General features: G+C 48.0%; 1 protein-coding gene across 1 annotated transcript; it reads left to right on the top strand.

Annotated features, from left to right (window-relative positions):
* Positions 1-11: 11 nt before the first annotated feature.
* ZFP36L1 (ZFP36 ring finger protein like 1) lies at positions 12-2,607 on the top strand. Its single transcript, XM_026850020.1, has one exon. It carries the CDS (start codon positions 90-92, stop codon positions 1,029-1,031), a length of 942 nt encoding a protein of 313 aa, XP_026705821.1. The 5' UTR covers positions 12-89; the 3' UTR covers positions 1,032-2,607.
* Positions 2,608-14,911: the final 12,304 nt, after the last annotated feature.

The following is a 14,911-nucleotide window of genomic DNA, read 5'->3' as shown; positions in this document are numbered from 1 at the left end:
GCCGCGGGGGGCTGCTGGGGCTACGCGGGAGAGGCCGGAGGAGGCGGTGGCAGTGACCGGCCCTTGTTTTCTCCCTGCAGAGCAACAAGATGTTGAATTACAACCCCTCGGGTGTCGGCGGGTGCCTGCTGGACAGGAAGGCGGTGGGCACCCCGGCCGGCGGGGGGTTCCCTAGGAGGCACTCTGTCACCCTGCCCAACTCCAAGTTCCACCAGAACCAGCTCCTCAGCAGCCTGAAAGGGGAGCCGGCTCCCATGCTGGGCCCCCGGGAAAGCCGCTTCCGGGACCGCTCCTTCTCCGAGGGCGGCGAGCGCCTGCTGCAGCAGAAGCAGCCCGGGGGACAGGTCAACTCCAGCCGCTACAAGACGGAGCTGTGCCGCCCCTTCGAGGAGAACGGCGCCTGCAAGTACGGCGACAAGTGCCAGTTCGCCCACGGCATCCACGAGCTGCGGAGCCTCACCCGCCACCCCAAGTACAAGACCGAGCTCTGCCGCACTTTCCACACCATCGGCTTCTGCCCCTACGGGCCGCGCTGCCACTTCATCCACAACGCGGAGGAGCGTCGCGCCGTGGCGGGGAGCCGGGAGCCCCCTGTCACTGACAGACCCCGCCTGCAGCACAGCTTCAGCTTCGCCGGCTTCCCCAGCACTGCTGCCAGCGGGCTGCTGGACAGCCCCACTTCCATCACCCCGCCGCCCATGCTGAGCGCCGACGACCTGCTGGGCTCCCCCACCTTGCCTGACTGCGCCAGCAACCCCTTCACCTTTTCCAGCCAGGAGCTGGTCAGTCTCTTCGCTCCCAGCATGGGGGTGCAGGTGCCCAGCGGGAGCTCCCCCACCACCTTCTTGTTCAGGCCCATGTCCGAGTCCCCCAACATGTTTGACTCGCCGCCCAGTCCTCAGGACTCCCTCTCTGACCAGGAGGGCTATCTGAGCAGCTCCAGCAGCAGCCACAGCGGCTCAGATTCCCCGATCCTGGACACCTCAAGACGTCTTCCCATCTTCAGCAGACTCTCCATCTCTGACGACTAATCTGGGGTTTCCTCTTGCTCCCCCCCCTCCCCCACCTCTATTACAATGTTAAGCTGAACTCCCCCCACCCTTTCCTCAGTAGTCTGAGCTGGATGTTAATGTGTCCGCCTGCCTGCCGTAGACCCACTGGCTTAAACCATAAGTGCCAAATTACGATGAAAAGCAATAACGTTTACAAAATTAGTGCCTTTAACACTTTCACTGTGACTGTATTACCTCTCCAGCTGCAGAGGGCACCAGCAGCTCTGTGCACTTCCAGATGTGCAGGAAATGTCCGGATCCAGCTCCCTCCACTGGCCATGTACTGCATTGCCCTCTCCCAGTCCCTTCCCGACTGGCCAGTTTCCGCTAGGCTGCAGGCATGTGGGCAGGCGTTAACATCCAGTCCTCTTCCCCCTCTTCCCCTTAAAGACTAATCTTGCCTAGATCCGCTCAGGTCTGCAGGAAGAAAAGCTGAGAACGGACAAAGATTGTAACATGAGTGGGACTTCGACTGGGAGGAAGAAAACAAAACAAGAAAACAAAAACCAGATGGACTAGGAGAGACTTGATTTTGGTGCTAAAAGTTCCCCGTGTATTCATGTGACATCTTAAAACAAATAAAGAAATAGAGGGGGTGGGGCCGATGGAAGTCATTCCACACACAAGTTCGTGTAAACAAAGTTCCAGTAGACATAGCTTTAATGGTTTTGCTCTAGAGTACTTTAGACCTATCTTAGAGCACTCACGCCAAGCTTTTTATTATTTTTTTCTGGGTTTTTAATTTTGTATAACTTTTCAGAAATTGGAGAGCAAATTTTGCTTGTCACTGCACAACAATATAAGAAAGCTTATTTAACTTATCAAAACGTATTTATTGCCAAAACCTATGCTTTTTTGTTAATTTTGTTCATATTTATCGGGATGATGAATCCATAGAATATATTCTTTTATGTTTAAATTATGATCTTCCATATTAATCTTAAGATTGTGAAGTGTCTTTTTTCCTTTTTTCCCCCACAGTTTAATATATTATACTACAATGACATTTTTTGTAACTTTACACTTTTTTGGTTATTTTATTTTAAAAAATGAAAAATTAATTTAAAAAAATGCAAAAACTGTGTTTGGATTATTTATTTTAGAATTCCCCCCCTTTTTTGTGTTGGACTGCAAATTGAGTTAATGTGCTTCTTTGCCTTTCTTCTTACCCTCTTCCCCTCCCCTGGGTCTTGCTTACCTGGGCTTTAGAATGTACATACCTGAGCTCTGTTGTGAGACAGCGTGGAAGGAAGATCTTTCTTCCTCCTTTTGTGTAGATTCTTCAAGGAGAAAAGCCTTGGGCTCAAAGTGCCTATCTGAAGACATTCCAAATACAGTTTGTCTTTGCGTTTCTGTATTCCAAGTTTGGAGTTTTCCTTGCCGAGGTGAATGGGACTGGCACAAAGAGAACGATGAATGTAATTTTTTTTTCCCCCCTGTTACTGTTCACTACATTGCTTTTTCTTCCTCTTTGTGTGAGTTTATTTAAAAGAGAATCTCTTTTGTAACGACTGTTTGCAGTTTAAATCAATAAACCCCAAGTTTTTTCAAGAAACTGACAGTGGAGATGGTTTTACTTGTAAAAATCCAGGGGCTGCTTTTAGACAACCACACAAATGGAGATACTTTCCTCCTTTTGACCCTTGAGGTGCCTGCCCACTGTGTGCTCAGGCATCCCTCTTGTCATTCCCCGCTGATTCATTGGGTCAGCCCTGCAAGTGTGTGGGTTCACAGATCAATGGCACTAAATAACCTGATGTGACCTACCCTGGTGGCCTCTAGCCCTCTCTGTTTCTTATGGAGTCCTCCTCCCATCTTGAGTCACTCAGTCTGTTCCTGCAAACTTTCTGATCAGTGTATCTTAAACCTTGGATTGGCTTTTGTAGCTCCTGGGCCCTGTGTTCTAGCACAGCTCTTTTCCCCCTCAAGGAGAGCCTGTGCATGGTTTGAGTGAGGCTGAAGTGGGATGGATTACAGGTGGGTGGTTACAGATTTCCCAGATCTCAGGCATGGCTTGTTAGTGGTACAGGTCTGCTTTGGCAGAGCAGCTGTTCAGTGTTTTGCATGGGAGAGGAACATGGACCCCAGCAAAGGTCTCTGTGCACACAGATCACCCTGCTATCGCATTCAAGCCCTCGTACCCCTTGAAGGTATCAGTCAGCAACCCCAGAAACCTCTGAAGTCAGTAGCTTTGTTTAAGGGTACTTCTTTGTCAGTGCTGCTCCTGGTGTAAATCTTGTGTTTTCACCTTTGAGCTCTGCTCTGGAGTAAGCTTGACGTTCTTCATCTGAAACAGTTCCAGCTCTCTTCCAAATCAGGGGTGGAATATTGCTGCCGAACCACCAGTCCTCCAGCTGTCTTGACATGCCTCAGTGTTCAGGAGAGACATTTCCTAATTTACGTTGGAAAAATTCCTGCCAAACTAAAACTGCAGGATACCTCAAGGCTTACCTTCCCTGCTGCTGGCTTTATGCAGCATGCTTTCTTGTGTGGTCTGGCAATAAAGGTGAGCTAGGTGGAGGAAAGATGGTGGAAGGGGAGTGTGGCTGGTAGAAGCTGGTTCCCATGAAGGGTGCAAAAGCTGTATGGGGAGTTTGCTCAGTAGGTGCTGACGTAACTAGCACCGGTGCAGTCTGCATGCTGATCCCTGAGAGAAGAGCCTCGGGCACAGCCTGGGTACTGCTCAGTGGCCTTCAGACACCTACTGCTAACCACAGCCTTGTCCCTGGTCACAAAGGCCATGGGGCCCACATGAGAGATGGGCTTCTACCTGGAAGACCTGTGCCCGGCTGCGGTAAGCACCCAGCTCTGCCTCCTTCTCCGCTGCTGGAAGCTGAGCTGTTGGCCCCTGAAGAGCGAGGCATATCTGATCTGGAGAGGATCCCAAGCCCTGTTGCAGGCTGTGCACGTGGAGCTTGAAACTGCTTGCTTCCTCTCTGGACTTTCTGTGCAGCTCTTCAAACAAATAGTCTTTGCCCAGTTAATAATTGATGAAGAAAATAGCTGTATTAGTTACATGGTGCTATTGGTATGGCAAACAACTGGGAAGCTGTGCTAAAAGGTCTTCGCTCACGGTACCCGTGTACTTCCCTTGTCCTTTCAGTGCGCTGGTTCTGAGAAGCCAGCACCGTTTTTCTCCTGTGGGTTTATTAATGATAAAAGATTTATCACTCAGTGTTTTGCTTTTTGAAACTAACTTTGAGCTAGGTCATGCAGGGGATAGTGAAGAGCAGAACAGGCAGCATCAGAAGTTTACTTTACGTAGTAATTTGAGAGAGCGCGAGCATGCAAGAGCCTTCAGCAATGCAGGGATTTGCCTGATCCGATCCATTAGCATTCACTGCAGCTTGGATATATGGCAGCAGCTTGGCTGGAAGGACTTATCCTTCCTTGGATTTACCATGGATGAGTTGTCCGTGCTGTTTCTCATAGGGTTAGCATCTGTGTCCCCTAGCAGTTTGCCATGGTTGGTGGGATGCCTATGGTGGCTCTTTCTCCTCCTCCTGTACTTTTTGTTAGTCATGGATGCTTGCCATGGGCTCCTTGTAAGCAGACGGGGTCTTTGCCTCTGGGCTCCCATGCATTAGCTGTCACTTATTTTTTGGCTTTGAAGCCTCTAGTGCTATCCACCTTCAATGTGTCTAGCTGTCTTTGGAAATTACAGCCAGCGTGTATGACTGTGTGTGCCAATTGCCTTTTGGTAAGGAGCAAGGTGATGACTTTGATCTGCAGAGCTCCAGGTGTCTCAGATCCCACTCCTGTAGCTGCCTCCCTCCTTCTTAATTCTTACAATAGTTGTAGGTGTTCCAGTGACTATACTGGCTGTTCCCTTGCTTTGGGCCAGGCTTTTGTACCAAAACATCTTCAGTTCTGCAATCGGGAGCTTTAGAAACAGAGGCTGCCTCATTTCCTGAACTTCTCTGTAGGTGAGAGTTGCAAAGTCAAACAGGGTTACTTTGTTGTTGTTGTTGTTTTTAAAGGGAGTTGTGAACTTCACTATCTAGTTTAGGACAACCTTTGTTTAGCATCACTTGCACGTAGACATGGTGTGCCAGACTGCAAGTAACAAAAAATACCATATAGAAAGAACCCTGAAATGCTCCAAGTTCCTGGTCCTGACAGAATTTGTCTCATCAACATAGTCATGAAATTGGGAGGCAGCGCGGGAAAGAACTTGCAGAAGCGGAGAACAGTAAAACTACGCCTGGAGGACTGTTATGAGCTGGCTCCAATTTTCAGTCTGTACAGTTCCTGCACAGGGTGGGCAATAGTCTGCAAATGGGACTCAGAGCTGGTGTTGCAAATTATGCAGGGAAGATCTGTCTGTGCCAGGCCTTGCACAGCAGAGGGGAGGTGGTGGGGGGCAGGAAATGATGGGGTCACCCTCAGACATTGGGAGCAAGGCAAGAGCTAAAGTCCCCACAGCATGGGGCTAGCAAGGGTGAGAGAGAAGCCAGGCTGTCTCAACTCTGAAGCTTCCTAACGGTGTTTGGAAGCACGAAGGCCAACGAACCGGGTCTCTCCAGCGGGGCTTAGGAGCAGCGGCGTTGGGGGGAAGGTCTGGATAATGTAGCCTGCTGGATACTATCGTCTGATGACTATTGCCCAAGGATATGAATGAGTATTAAGATGCAGTAATACATGCGAAAACCACAGCATGCCCTTTACACTTGCTAATTGCTGCAATTTGTGTGACCTGTGTTGGGGAAAGCTAGTGTGTGCTTGTGTCTGGAGAAAGAGGCGTTAGGAGAAGGTGCAGCAGTCTGTGTGTGAGCAAAGAGGCTCCTGGCTTCAGTGCCAGAAGTGTTGCGGGGGCTGGGGGCTACAGACATGTCCAGGGGTGGCACTGACACGAAAGCACAGCCTTAGTACCTGCCTGGGAGGGAGAGAGGGGCGTGTGCTTGTGGGAGGCTCCTCATGCCCTGCGTAACAATAGGCAAATATCAAGACATGGTCTTGTATTCTGCGGTGGGGCCAGGGAGGCAGTTCTGCTGTGGGAAGGTGGTGTGATGACAGGTGCTCTGGTGACAGGGAAAAGTGTGGTGAGTCAAGTGAAAACAGGTGAAAAATGAAGAGTGAAGAATGGTACCTTCCTTACCTGGCCCCCACAGAAGAGGGGCAGGAGGAGCCCATAGCAGAAGTTGTTTGAGGGGTATGAACCAGCCATAAATGGGAAGAAAATGGCAGAACTAGTGCTGAGGAGTTCAACTGGAAGGATGGGGTGACACCAGTTGCAGAGGATATCTCCAGGGCTGGGAACACCGGAAAAGACAGCAGGCTTGGTGGGGACACTGCAAGTGTCTAACGGGAACTTGTGGAACAGCCCTTGCGCTCGAGGCTGAGTTCAGCCCAAAACGTTAGAAGACGATGCTGCCTGGTGATGTAAAATGTCCTTTGTTTGGCGACTCTCTGGCCTGTTAAGCAATGCCTGTTCCTCACAAAGCTGACGCTTATTCCCTAGAATACTTCCAGCAAAAAGAAAAAGAAAAAAAAAAAAAAGTTCCTCTAAGACACCCTAAACCAATACCTGCTGTGACTAAGCCCTGTGGGCAGCTCCGCAGCTGATTTATATCCTCCCCCTCCAAACTGAAGGGGTTAGAGTGGAAACAGACGCCGCGTTAAACATAGCCGAGGGCAGCGAGCAAGACAACTCTGCAATGAGGCGGGAGGAAGCGGGGCTGCGGGCGGCTGCTGCCAGGCGTGACGCCGGTTCGGGTTTCCTCGTAGGCAGAACAGAGCTCCTTTTGGCTGGTGCAGCTTTATGGGCTCGCCTGGGTTTATTATACTGCAAATGTTTTGAATTCCACATCTTAATTTCCAGAGAAGCTTTGCTTAACTTTTGCTGCTTTTTTTTCCCCCTGGTTTTGATTATTTTTTTTATTTTATTTTTTTTTTTACTACCACTACCTTAACCTCTTCTTTTTGGTCAAAGCTGCCATTTTCTGAGCAAACAGAGGACTGGAGTTCTCCCTGCCTGGGCTCCAGCTGCAAATTAATCTCTTTTCATAGTTTCATTTTATGTCCGCCCACTATCCCCACCACATTAACTTAGTCAACACATGGAAGTGAAATTTTTCCATGCAGGATCCTGCGGGTTGTAAGGCTGTGCGGAGCACGTGACTGCCAGCTCCAGAGTTTTCTTGCACCTCTAGGTGGAAGGAAGTTTCCTCATACCCCACATATGTGAGTGGTTGTCGGTGTGATGTGAAAAGTTTCAACAACTGGGGTCGGTGGAAACATTTCAGGGTTCAGCATTTCTGTGCATATTTAAAGCTCTACCACACGGGCCAGGCGGAGGCAAAGCCATAGGTATGGTATGTTTGCTGTACCTCCAGTGCTACCAGACCACTGGTCAGCAAATGAGCCAGTCGGATGTTTTTCAGTGGAGTCGTTCTGTCTCTGCAGGGTTTATCTCCCACCCAGAGAGGACAGAAAGAGCAAGCAGTGATGATGCTGACAAAGACAGGTGGAGTCTGCTTGGCCTAAGTAGTCGATGCACTTTGTACTTCTACATGACACCTTTCACGTGTGGGCCTGGGAGGATTTTACAGGTATTTCAGGCACTTGGCAAATATAACTACCTATTCCACAGGTTTAAAACCCTGTTAGATATACCACTGCTAAGTGAAGGGGATTGCCTGGCAGTGGCACAATATCAGAGAAAGAGCTGCAAAAATAGTTTAGGACTCCTGATACATTTTCTCCTGTCTTAGTCTCCAGGCAACAGCAAATATTTCTTCTGAATACTCTGGATGAGCAGATGCCAATGTTGATTCACAGGAAAAGGATGTAGCCACGCAAGCCATAGAAATGTTTGGGATGGTAGCCACGGCCCCTAAGGAGACATTAAGCAATATAGAACAAATGCCAATGAAGTTATTTCTTCAAGCTCTTGCTGTGTTTGCTATAAAGAGATTTCTTGAGCAGTCTTATGTGACAGTGAGCTTTTGTGATTTACCTTGATTAGAGCTACATGGAGAGAATACACTCTGTTTCACAGCTCTGGAGATGATGTAAGGACTTTGGGGCATTAGCAAAGTCCTGGTTTACTAAGAAGGTACAGTCACAGTAAATGAGGAAAGGTTTTGTTCAAGACCAACATCAGAGTGTCACAGATGCACTTTTGCTTGGAAAAGGGATGGTGGTGAAAACGTGCAAAGAGGCTCCCTGTTTATTTTCTCTCAGTCTCAGATCTTTTGTGCTGTGTTTACAAATAGCCCCATTTTCCCCACGATTAGACTTATAAATTTATCATTTAAATTTAAAATATCCAAGAACAAACCTAATTCTCCCCCTCTTGAGGGTGCCCAGCCAAAAGAGCTAGGGGAGCTGCAGAAAATAATTTTCCTCTAGGTTTAGGTAATGTGGCTTTGGGTTCATAGACTGAGTCTGCTGACCAAGATACTTTCCTTCTTCTGGCACTTGTCTGACCAGAAAAAAAATTTTAATGTGAATGAAAACAGAATTTGAGATGTTTTTGAAACGTATGAAAGTTTGTTTCAAAAGCTAGCAGTTTGCAAGAACTTGAGGGCGGGCAGCTGGGGGAGGCCAGAGGTCTCGCGGTCTCGAGATGGAGGCCAGAGACAGGCGGCTCGTGGGGTTATCAGTGTATCATCCAGGTTGTCAGGGACTTCTGCTGAGTCATCCAGTCCTTCACTCTTAACTATGACAGTATGGTCTCATTATCCCCAAACCACCGCTCAGGCACGGAGAGTTGTCTAGCGATAGCCTTGAATGTCTCCAGCGCTGACACATCCGTGGCATTCCCTTGTCAGGAAGTTTCAGTGCTCAAGCTATTTTAACCTCTCTCTGTGTAGCCTAATACTTAACCTGAATGTCTCCTGCAGAGCTTTGTGGTCATTAATTTCATATCCCATCCCCTTCAGTTAACAAGACTGGAGCCCTACTTCCAGGTGAAGTCTCTGGAGAACAGCCTGTGTGGTTTCACCTTTCAGCTCTCCAGCCAGCTGCTCTCTTCTCTGTCCTGTTCCCAGGGGATCTGCTTTTCCAAACCTTTCCACTCCTCTCTTCCCATGCCTGATCAAAAATAGGATGTCCTAAACCCACCCTGGACTTTCATTTTCAACCTGGTTCTGGTCTCACTGATGCTGTCCTGATTCTGGTTCTTGTGGAGGCAAATTCAACCTTCTTGGACTAATCTGTCATGAGGACAGAAGGAAAGGACTATATCAAATTATATTGGTTCTGTTAGTTATACAATGGGATACAGAGTTCCACCTATTGTCACAGCACTATGCTGCCAAATGGGGCCCCGCCCTGTTATTGTGAGGCATCCTGGCTCACCTCACACAGCCTGATGGTGGTGGGTGCCTGGTTCCTGACACTTTATCCTCGCTGGGTTGCACATATGAATATGCATGCATGCCTAATATCTAGCTCTGATATTAACACTGTGTTCCACAGCACCCAAGAGCCTTAGGCAGTTGCCCCCCTGTCAGGTTGGGGCAGCCTGGGGCCCCCAGCAGTGTGCTCAGAGGAAGCTGCTCCTGCCCTTCAGTTTTCCTTCCTGAAGGAGAGACACTCATCCCTGTCCCCAGGGAACATAAGCTTTGAAACATGAGTTGATTTGTTTCCACTTATCATTATCTTGGTTTACATAAATTACAGCACTTAACAGTGGTCATAAAATTATCCAGCCTTAAAAAAATTCAGCTGTAGAGTTTGGCCCTGTGACCTCCCTGATCAGCTCATTTCCAACGGGCAAACGTTCAGTGGGAAAAGAAACAGTCCCTTCTTGTTTGTCACAAATGTTCATCTCCCTTTTGTATCAGGCTGCCTGGTTTCCCAGTGTTGGTCAGTACAGAAAAGTACAGCAAGACTTTCAGCATGTGCTGCTTCACAGTTCTGAATAACTCTGTCAAGTTATTTAAATCAACTAAATCATCCAGCGTCCCTCACCCGTGGACACCGCGTCACTAACATTTTAGAGTCAACTTCTGCCCTGAAAAGGATGGTCCTTGACAAAGCAGCAATGATCTTCTTTCAGGGATATTGGATCACCTCTGTGTGTACTGCAAGTAAAATATTTTCTCTAGCATTTGTTTCATCTGGAAACTGAAATGCAGGCTGGCTGTTTTTATGAATTGCTCTTGACCTCTGTTAGCATTTCAGCAATGAGTATCTGGTTTCCAATTGTGGTAAAGAAAGAAGAGAGATTAGATGCCTAATGTATCAAACGGGAAAAAAAAAAAACAACAAAACAATAAAAACTTTAGTTGCTAAAACCAGAAACTATGAATCTAAATACCCATAAGGATTAGATGATCTGGACAGACAGCAATATCAGATAGACACTTTTCCAGCAATGGTTCCTGCAACTCTCTTTCTGTCAATGAGTTGGACAGGACAGTAAAGATTCTTGGGTCCTTCTTACTCCTGACTCCAAGAGGGAGGGGTAACCCGTAATGCTGTTTCCTATCATGTCACTGGTTTATTATCCATAAAAAAACTTTGCCCTTTGGGTTGTGCTATTTATTTCCTCCAACAATCTTTATAAGAGGTCTTATCAAAATTGGTGTAAAAAGATGGTTGACCCACAGCATGCTTATTAGGTCACCTTTATCTGCTCTTACACTATTTTTTCTTATTCAGTGTATGACTATGTCATCCCAAGAAACAGCAGTCAAAACCACTTGGGCTGATAAGACCATAACCCTGTGTCCCACAAGCAATTAAGCCTTAAGCACCCCAGGAAAGTGAGTGGAGGAGGGCATGAAATGTAGGTGGGCCAAGTCAGAGGGCGTGAGATGGGGTTTTGGTTTGGTTCAGATACAAAGTGCACTCGATGCTTTCTCTGTAGCACTGCTAGCAACAGTGAACACAAAATGGGCTTCAAAAGGTGCAGCTGGCAGTAACCTGTCTGGAGTGGTTTGAACTCTGGAGCACCGCTGCGGACGGAAGAGGGTTGGGTGCAGCCGCTGCACGGGGCGGCCCTGAACAGGAGGCCACTGGCTTCGCTGGCTCCGGCAAAGGAGAGCAGACAGCCCACCATGGTCACTCTGCCACCGAGGGGCTCTGCAAGATGGAGGTGGCAGAGGCAGCTGGGGCAGAATGAAAACTGCCCGTTCGCTGGGACTAGCCTAAGCATCATGCAGCAGGAGCAGGTTGCTGGCAAACCAGAATCAAATGCTCATTTCGCTTCCTAGTTGTGTTTCCTCCTCCTGCCTGCAGCCCTGCTCTCCATCCACAGTGCTTAGCACCCACTCCCTGAGCCGAGGGCTGTAACACACTGCTCGCTGTCTGGGGGAACCTCTGCCCGCACCTTTCCCTGGGGAGAGACAGAGCTATGAGATGTGTGCTGTCTCTCCCTCTGGCTACACCAAAGGATTTAAATTTCCCCCAACGTGTAGACAAGCCACTTGTCTCCTGCTCCTGTGGGTTGCCAGCTTTACTGAGAGTCAGAGACCAGCAGGACTGTGTCAGGAGATGAGCTGGAATCCCACCAAGCTCCTCCAGCATACTGAAATGAGGAGCTATGCTTCTGTGAGGTGCCTTCCTCTGGCTTTGCCTCCCTTGTCCTTTGCAGGGCTAGGACCTTGTATCCTTCACGTGCTAAAAAACTCGTAATGAGTTACTTTCTGCAAGGCCTAAAGAAATTAAAAGGGTATGCTGTGTTCATCTCCTTTGGGGACAGAAAAACCCCAATGCCCTTGCATTGCTCTAAGTACTGTCCTACCCGACCTCTCCTCACTGCTAAGGCCATGGGCTTGTATGGCTCTTACAGACAGCACAGATCATGCCTTTGCCAGGTTAGGATTTTTCTGCCACATTTATTCACAGGCACTATACTTCCCCACTGGGTCCTAGAGGATTGATTTATGTAGTGAAACGGGCTCTAATTGGTAGACAGTGGGGTTCAAGATGATAATTTGTATAATTAGGATTTTAAAAAATACTATATTCCCCTTTTTCCAGTACGTAGAGATTAACTGTGAGAAGGCCAGAGGTGGCAAAAGTGTGGATTACTTAAATTTTTGCACATCTATTCTGTGTGGTCCCACTTTTAGGATTGACTGTCATGACTCTTTCCCATGACTGGCAATGAGGAGTGACAAGGGATCCAGCCTGTTCCCCTGCTCCATCTAAGTGAAATACAAAAAGTAAACAAGAAACATAAGTGCTAAAAAAGTAAAATCCAGTCCAGCTCCAGCTGATGTATGAACTCCTTTTCAGTGCTCTCTGACACACAGAACTGTTCCCGAACTGCTATAATTTGGTCTACTAGTAAAACAAATCATAATCACCAATATAAAGTAAACCAGGAAGAAAGGAAGAAACAACAGTCCAGGTCTGAGCATCTGAGCAGTGTGGAAACAAGTGCTGGTGAGGGCTGGAGCCTTCAAATGTCCAGATCATCTAAACCTTATGGGTATTCAAATCCAGCCAAGGGCCTCTAGCTCGCAGACTGTGTTAGATTCCAGGTGCTTCCCAAATGCAGTAGGGGAGTACTAGAGGAGGGACCAGGAAAAAACCTGCACCAGAAACTGACTGTACTTTGTCCAGCTCTGAACAGCTGTTTGGGGTCCTGCTTCTACCTGCTTTGTAAAAGGCTAATTTTTTATTTTTTTTTTTTAAAAAAAGGGACAGTGAAATTGAGATCAGGAAAAAAAAGAAAAAGTCCCAAACAAACATTTTTGATAGAGGAACGGGATTTTTGAACCCTGTTGCTGTCTGGCCTTTCAGATTGTCAGCAGTCTGTTGCGTGCTGAACATAGAGGACAGTGTGATGGAAATACCTATGAAGCAGTGAGAGCCTTATCAAGGCACTGTACCAGGAAATGCACCGCTTTCTTGGCTACTTCATGCACGGTACTATGTTAAACCCAAGAGTATGCCTCATCATAACATGTGCCTTATCAACCTCACTATCTGATGACAACAGCAGCCCTCAAGAGACCAGACTGACATCATCCAAAACCTCAGTAGTTCAAGGCAAAGGCTGAAGTATGTAGCTAGGCTACAAGCTGTGCTTGACTCTGTTGATCTGTTTGTACTGAACTTGCAGGCACTGTTAGAGGAAGAGGAATACGAAAATCAAGCCCAAACAACTTTTTCAGAATGTTTCTCACAGGCTGTCATGCTATTTAGCAAATGAATGCAGCAAATGGAGGTTTTGGTGCTCAGCAAGTGGAAAAAGTCTGCTCCACAGCTTTCTGCACTCTGAGAGAGGGGAAAAAAAAGCCCAAACCAAAACACTGTCACTGCCTGGAGGAGAGAAATGGTGCCACAGGTGATTTGGTACAGAGTCCCGTTCCCAGCTGACCCAGATATTGTTTTGTGTGGCTGTGAGGTTTGGGTTCATCCCATATCAGAGACAAGGGCCAGCTGTTGATCCAGCTGGAGCTCTGAATCTCCAGCTCCTAAGCTTTGGGATGACTGGTTCATAGTCACATTGCCAAGTCTCCTTGTTTAGTTATTGGTGGTTCACCATGGCAAAGCATGCTGACTCTGGCCTCCTGGCCTCTTTTCTCTCATTTAAGATCAGGGGAATTTCTGCAGTCACAAAAATAAGAAACAGAAAATAGAGCAGGCTTCTCTTGTGTAATATTCACCAGACTGCTCTGGTTTTAATTTGCTCTCCCTGTCCTGAGTTCTTCAAAACACCTTCTCTCATTTACGTCAGCATAGATTTACCACACCCCTCTTACTTATTTCAGACCTGGATAGCACCATGGAAAAAGATTACCCGACTTTGGGAGCTGCCTCTTTATGTCTTGGACAAAAGACGATCATATGGTGTCATATTCCTTCAGGAACTCCCTTTGTATTTGTACAGCACCTAGTACAAGTGAGCCTACTCCTGCTTGGAGTTTATTGTACTACAAAATTGTTCTTAAAAAACCCCTTCATTTAGTGTTAGGGTTTGTTTTGGTTTTTTTTTTTTAAACGGCAATGCAAGCTTTCAGAGGGAAATGAAGCCGGATTTAAATGCTGAAGGCATGCATAGCAACAAGAGGAAGGCCATCCAGCACATGGATGCTAAGTGTCCTTTTACAGCCCCCATTCAGACTCAGCACCCACCTCCCCAGGGCGATGGACGGCATGGTGGGCCACGCCGCTGCCCTGCTGTGACCCCGGGCAGGGAAGCATGCCTTCCCCACTCCACACTGTGCTCTGGAGTATTTTGAGATGTCTCCATCTATTCCATGGATTTGGGGAACTGGAAAGGGTGGGCTGTGGAGGGGTGGCGGGACTCAGGAGCTACCACAAAGGCCAAGCTCTCTGCTGATGCCACATCCCCTGTCCCTGCATGGGAAAGCAATGTGGCGCAGGGACTCTGGCCACTGGGACCTGCACTGTCCCCCAGTCCTCTCTGTGTATCTGCCAGAACGCAGTGAATCCCCTGACAGAATAGCTGAAAAGACTGGTTCAAGCTGATGTGTCTGGTGGATGCTTGTTTGCTACCCTCTCCCCCTGGCCCAGATGCTCAGGACAGGCAGCACAAGAGGCAGGACCAGTGCTGGTCTGAAGAGCTGCAGGCAGGCCACTGCCCGGGAGCCCAGTGGGTGCTGGCTTGCGAAAGAGGCCTCCACCTTCCAGGACAGTAATTGTATCCTCACCGTGCTCTCGCTGCACTCATAAACTGCTGGTTTCTTACCCTCCCATCACGCCTGCCTATCTCCAGCAGCACTGGGGCCGGTATGACTAACCAGCCAGATTACGCATGTGAGCTACTTCAGCAATGTGCAAAGGTTTTGTTGTTGTCACAGTATGCAGCACACTGAGGATACATACATGAGAATTGCCTGGTGTATATTTGTATGCTTCTGAACACAAGTATAGCACGTAAGTTAGCTGAAGCTTACTGAAGACGTCTCTTAACCCCCTCCCCCCCCCCC

Source organism: Athene cunicularia (genome assembly GCF_003259725.1).
Source record: "Athene cunicularia isolate RWA chromosome 5 unlocalized genomic scaffold, athCun1 chr5_part1, whole genome shotgun sequence".
Taxonomy (NCBI): domain Eukaryota; kingdom Metazoa; phylum Chordata; class Aves; order Strigiformes; family Strigidae; genus Athene; species Athene cunicularia.
This window is presented reverse-complemented; position numbering and strand designations above follow the sequence as displayed.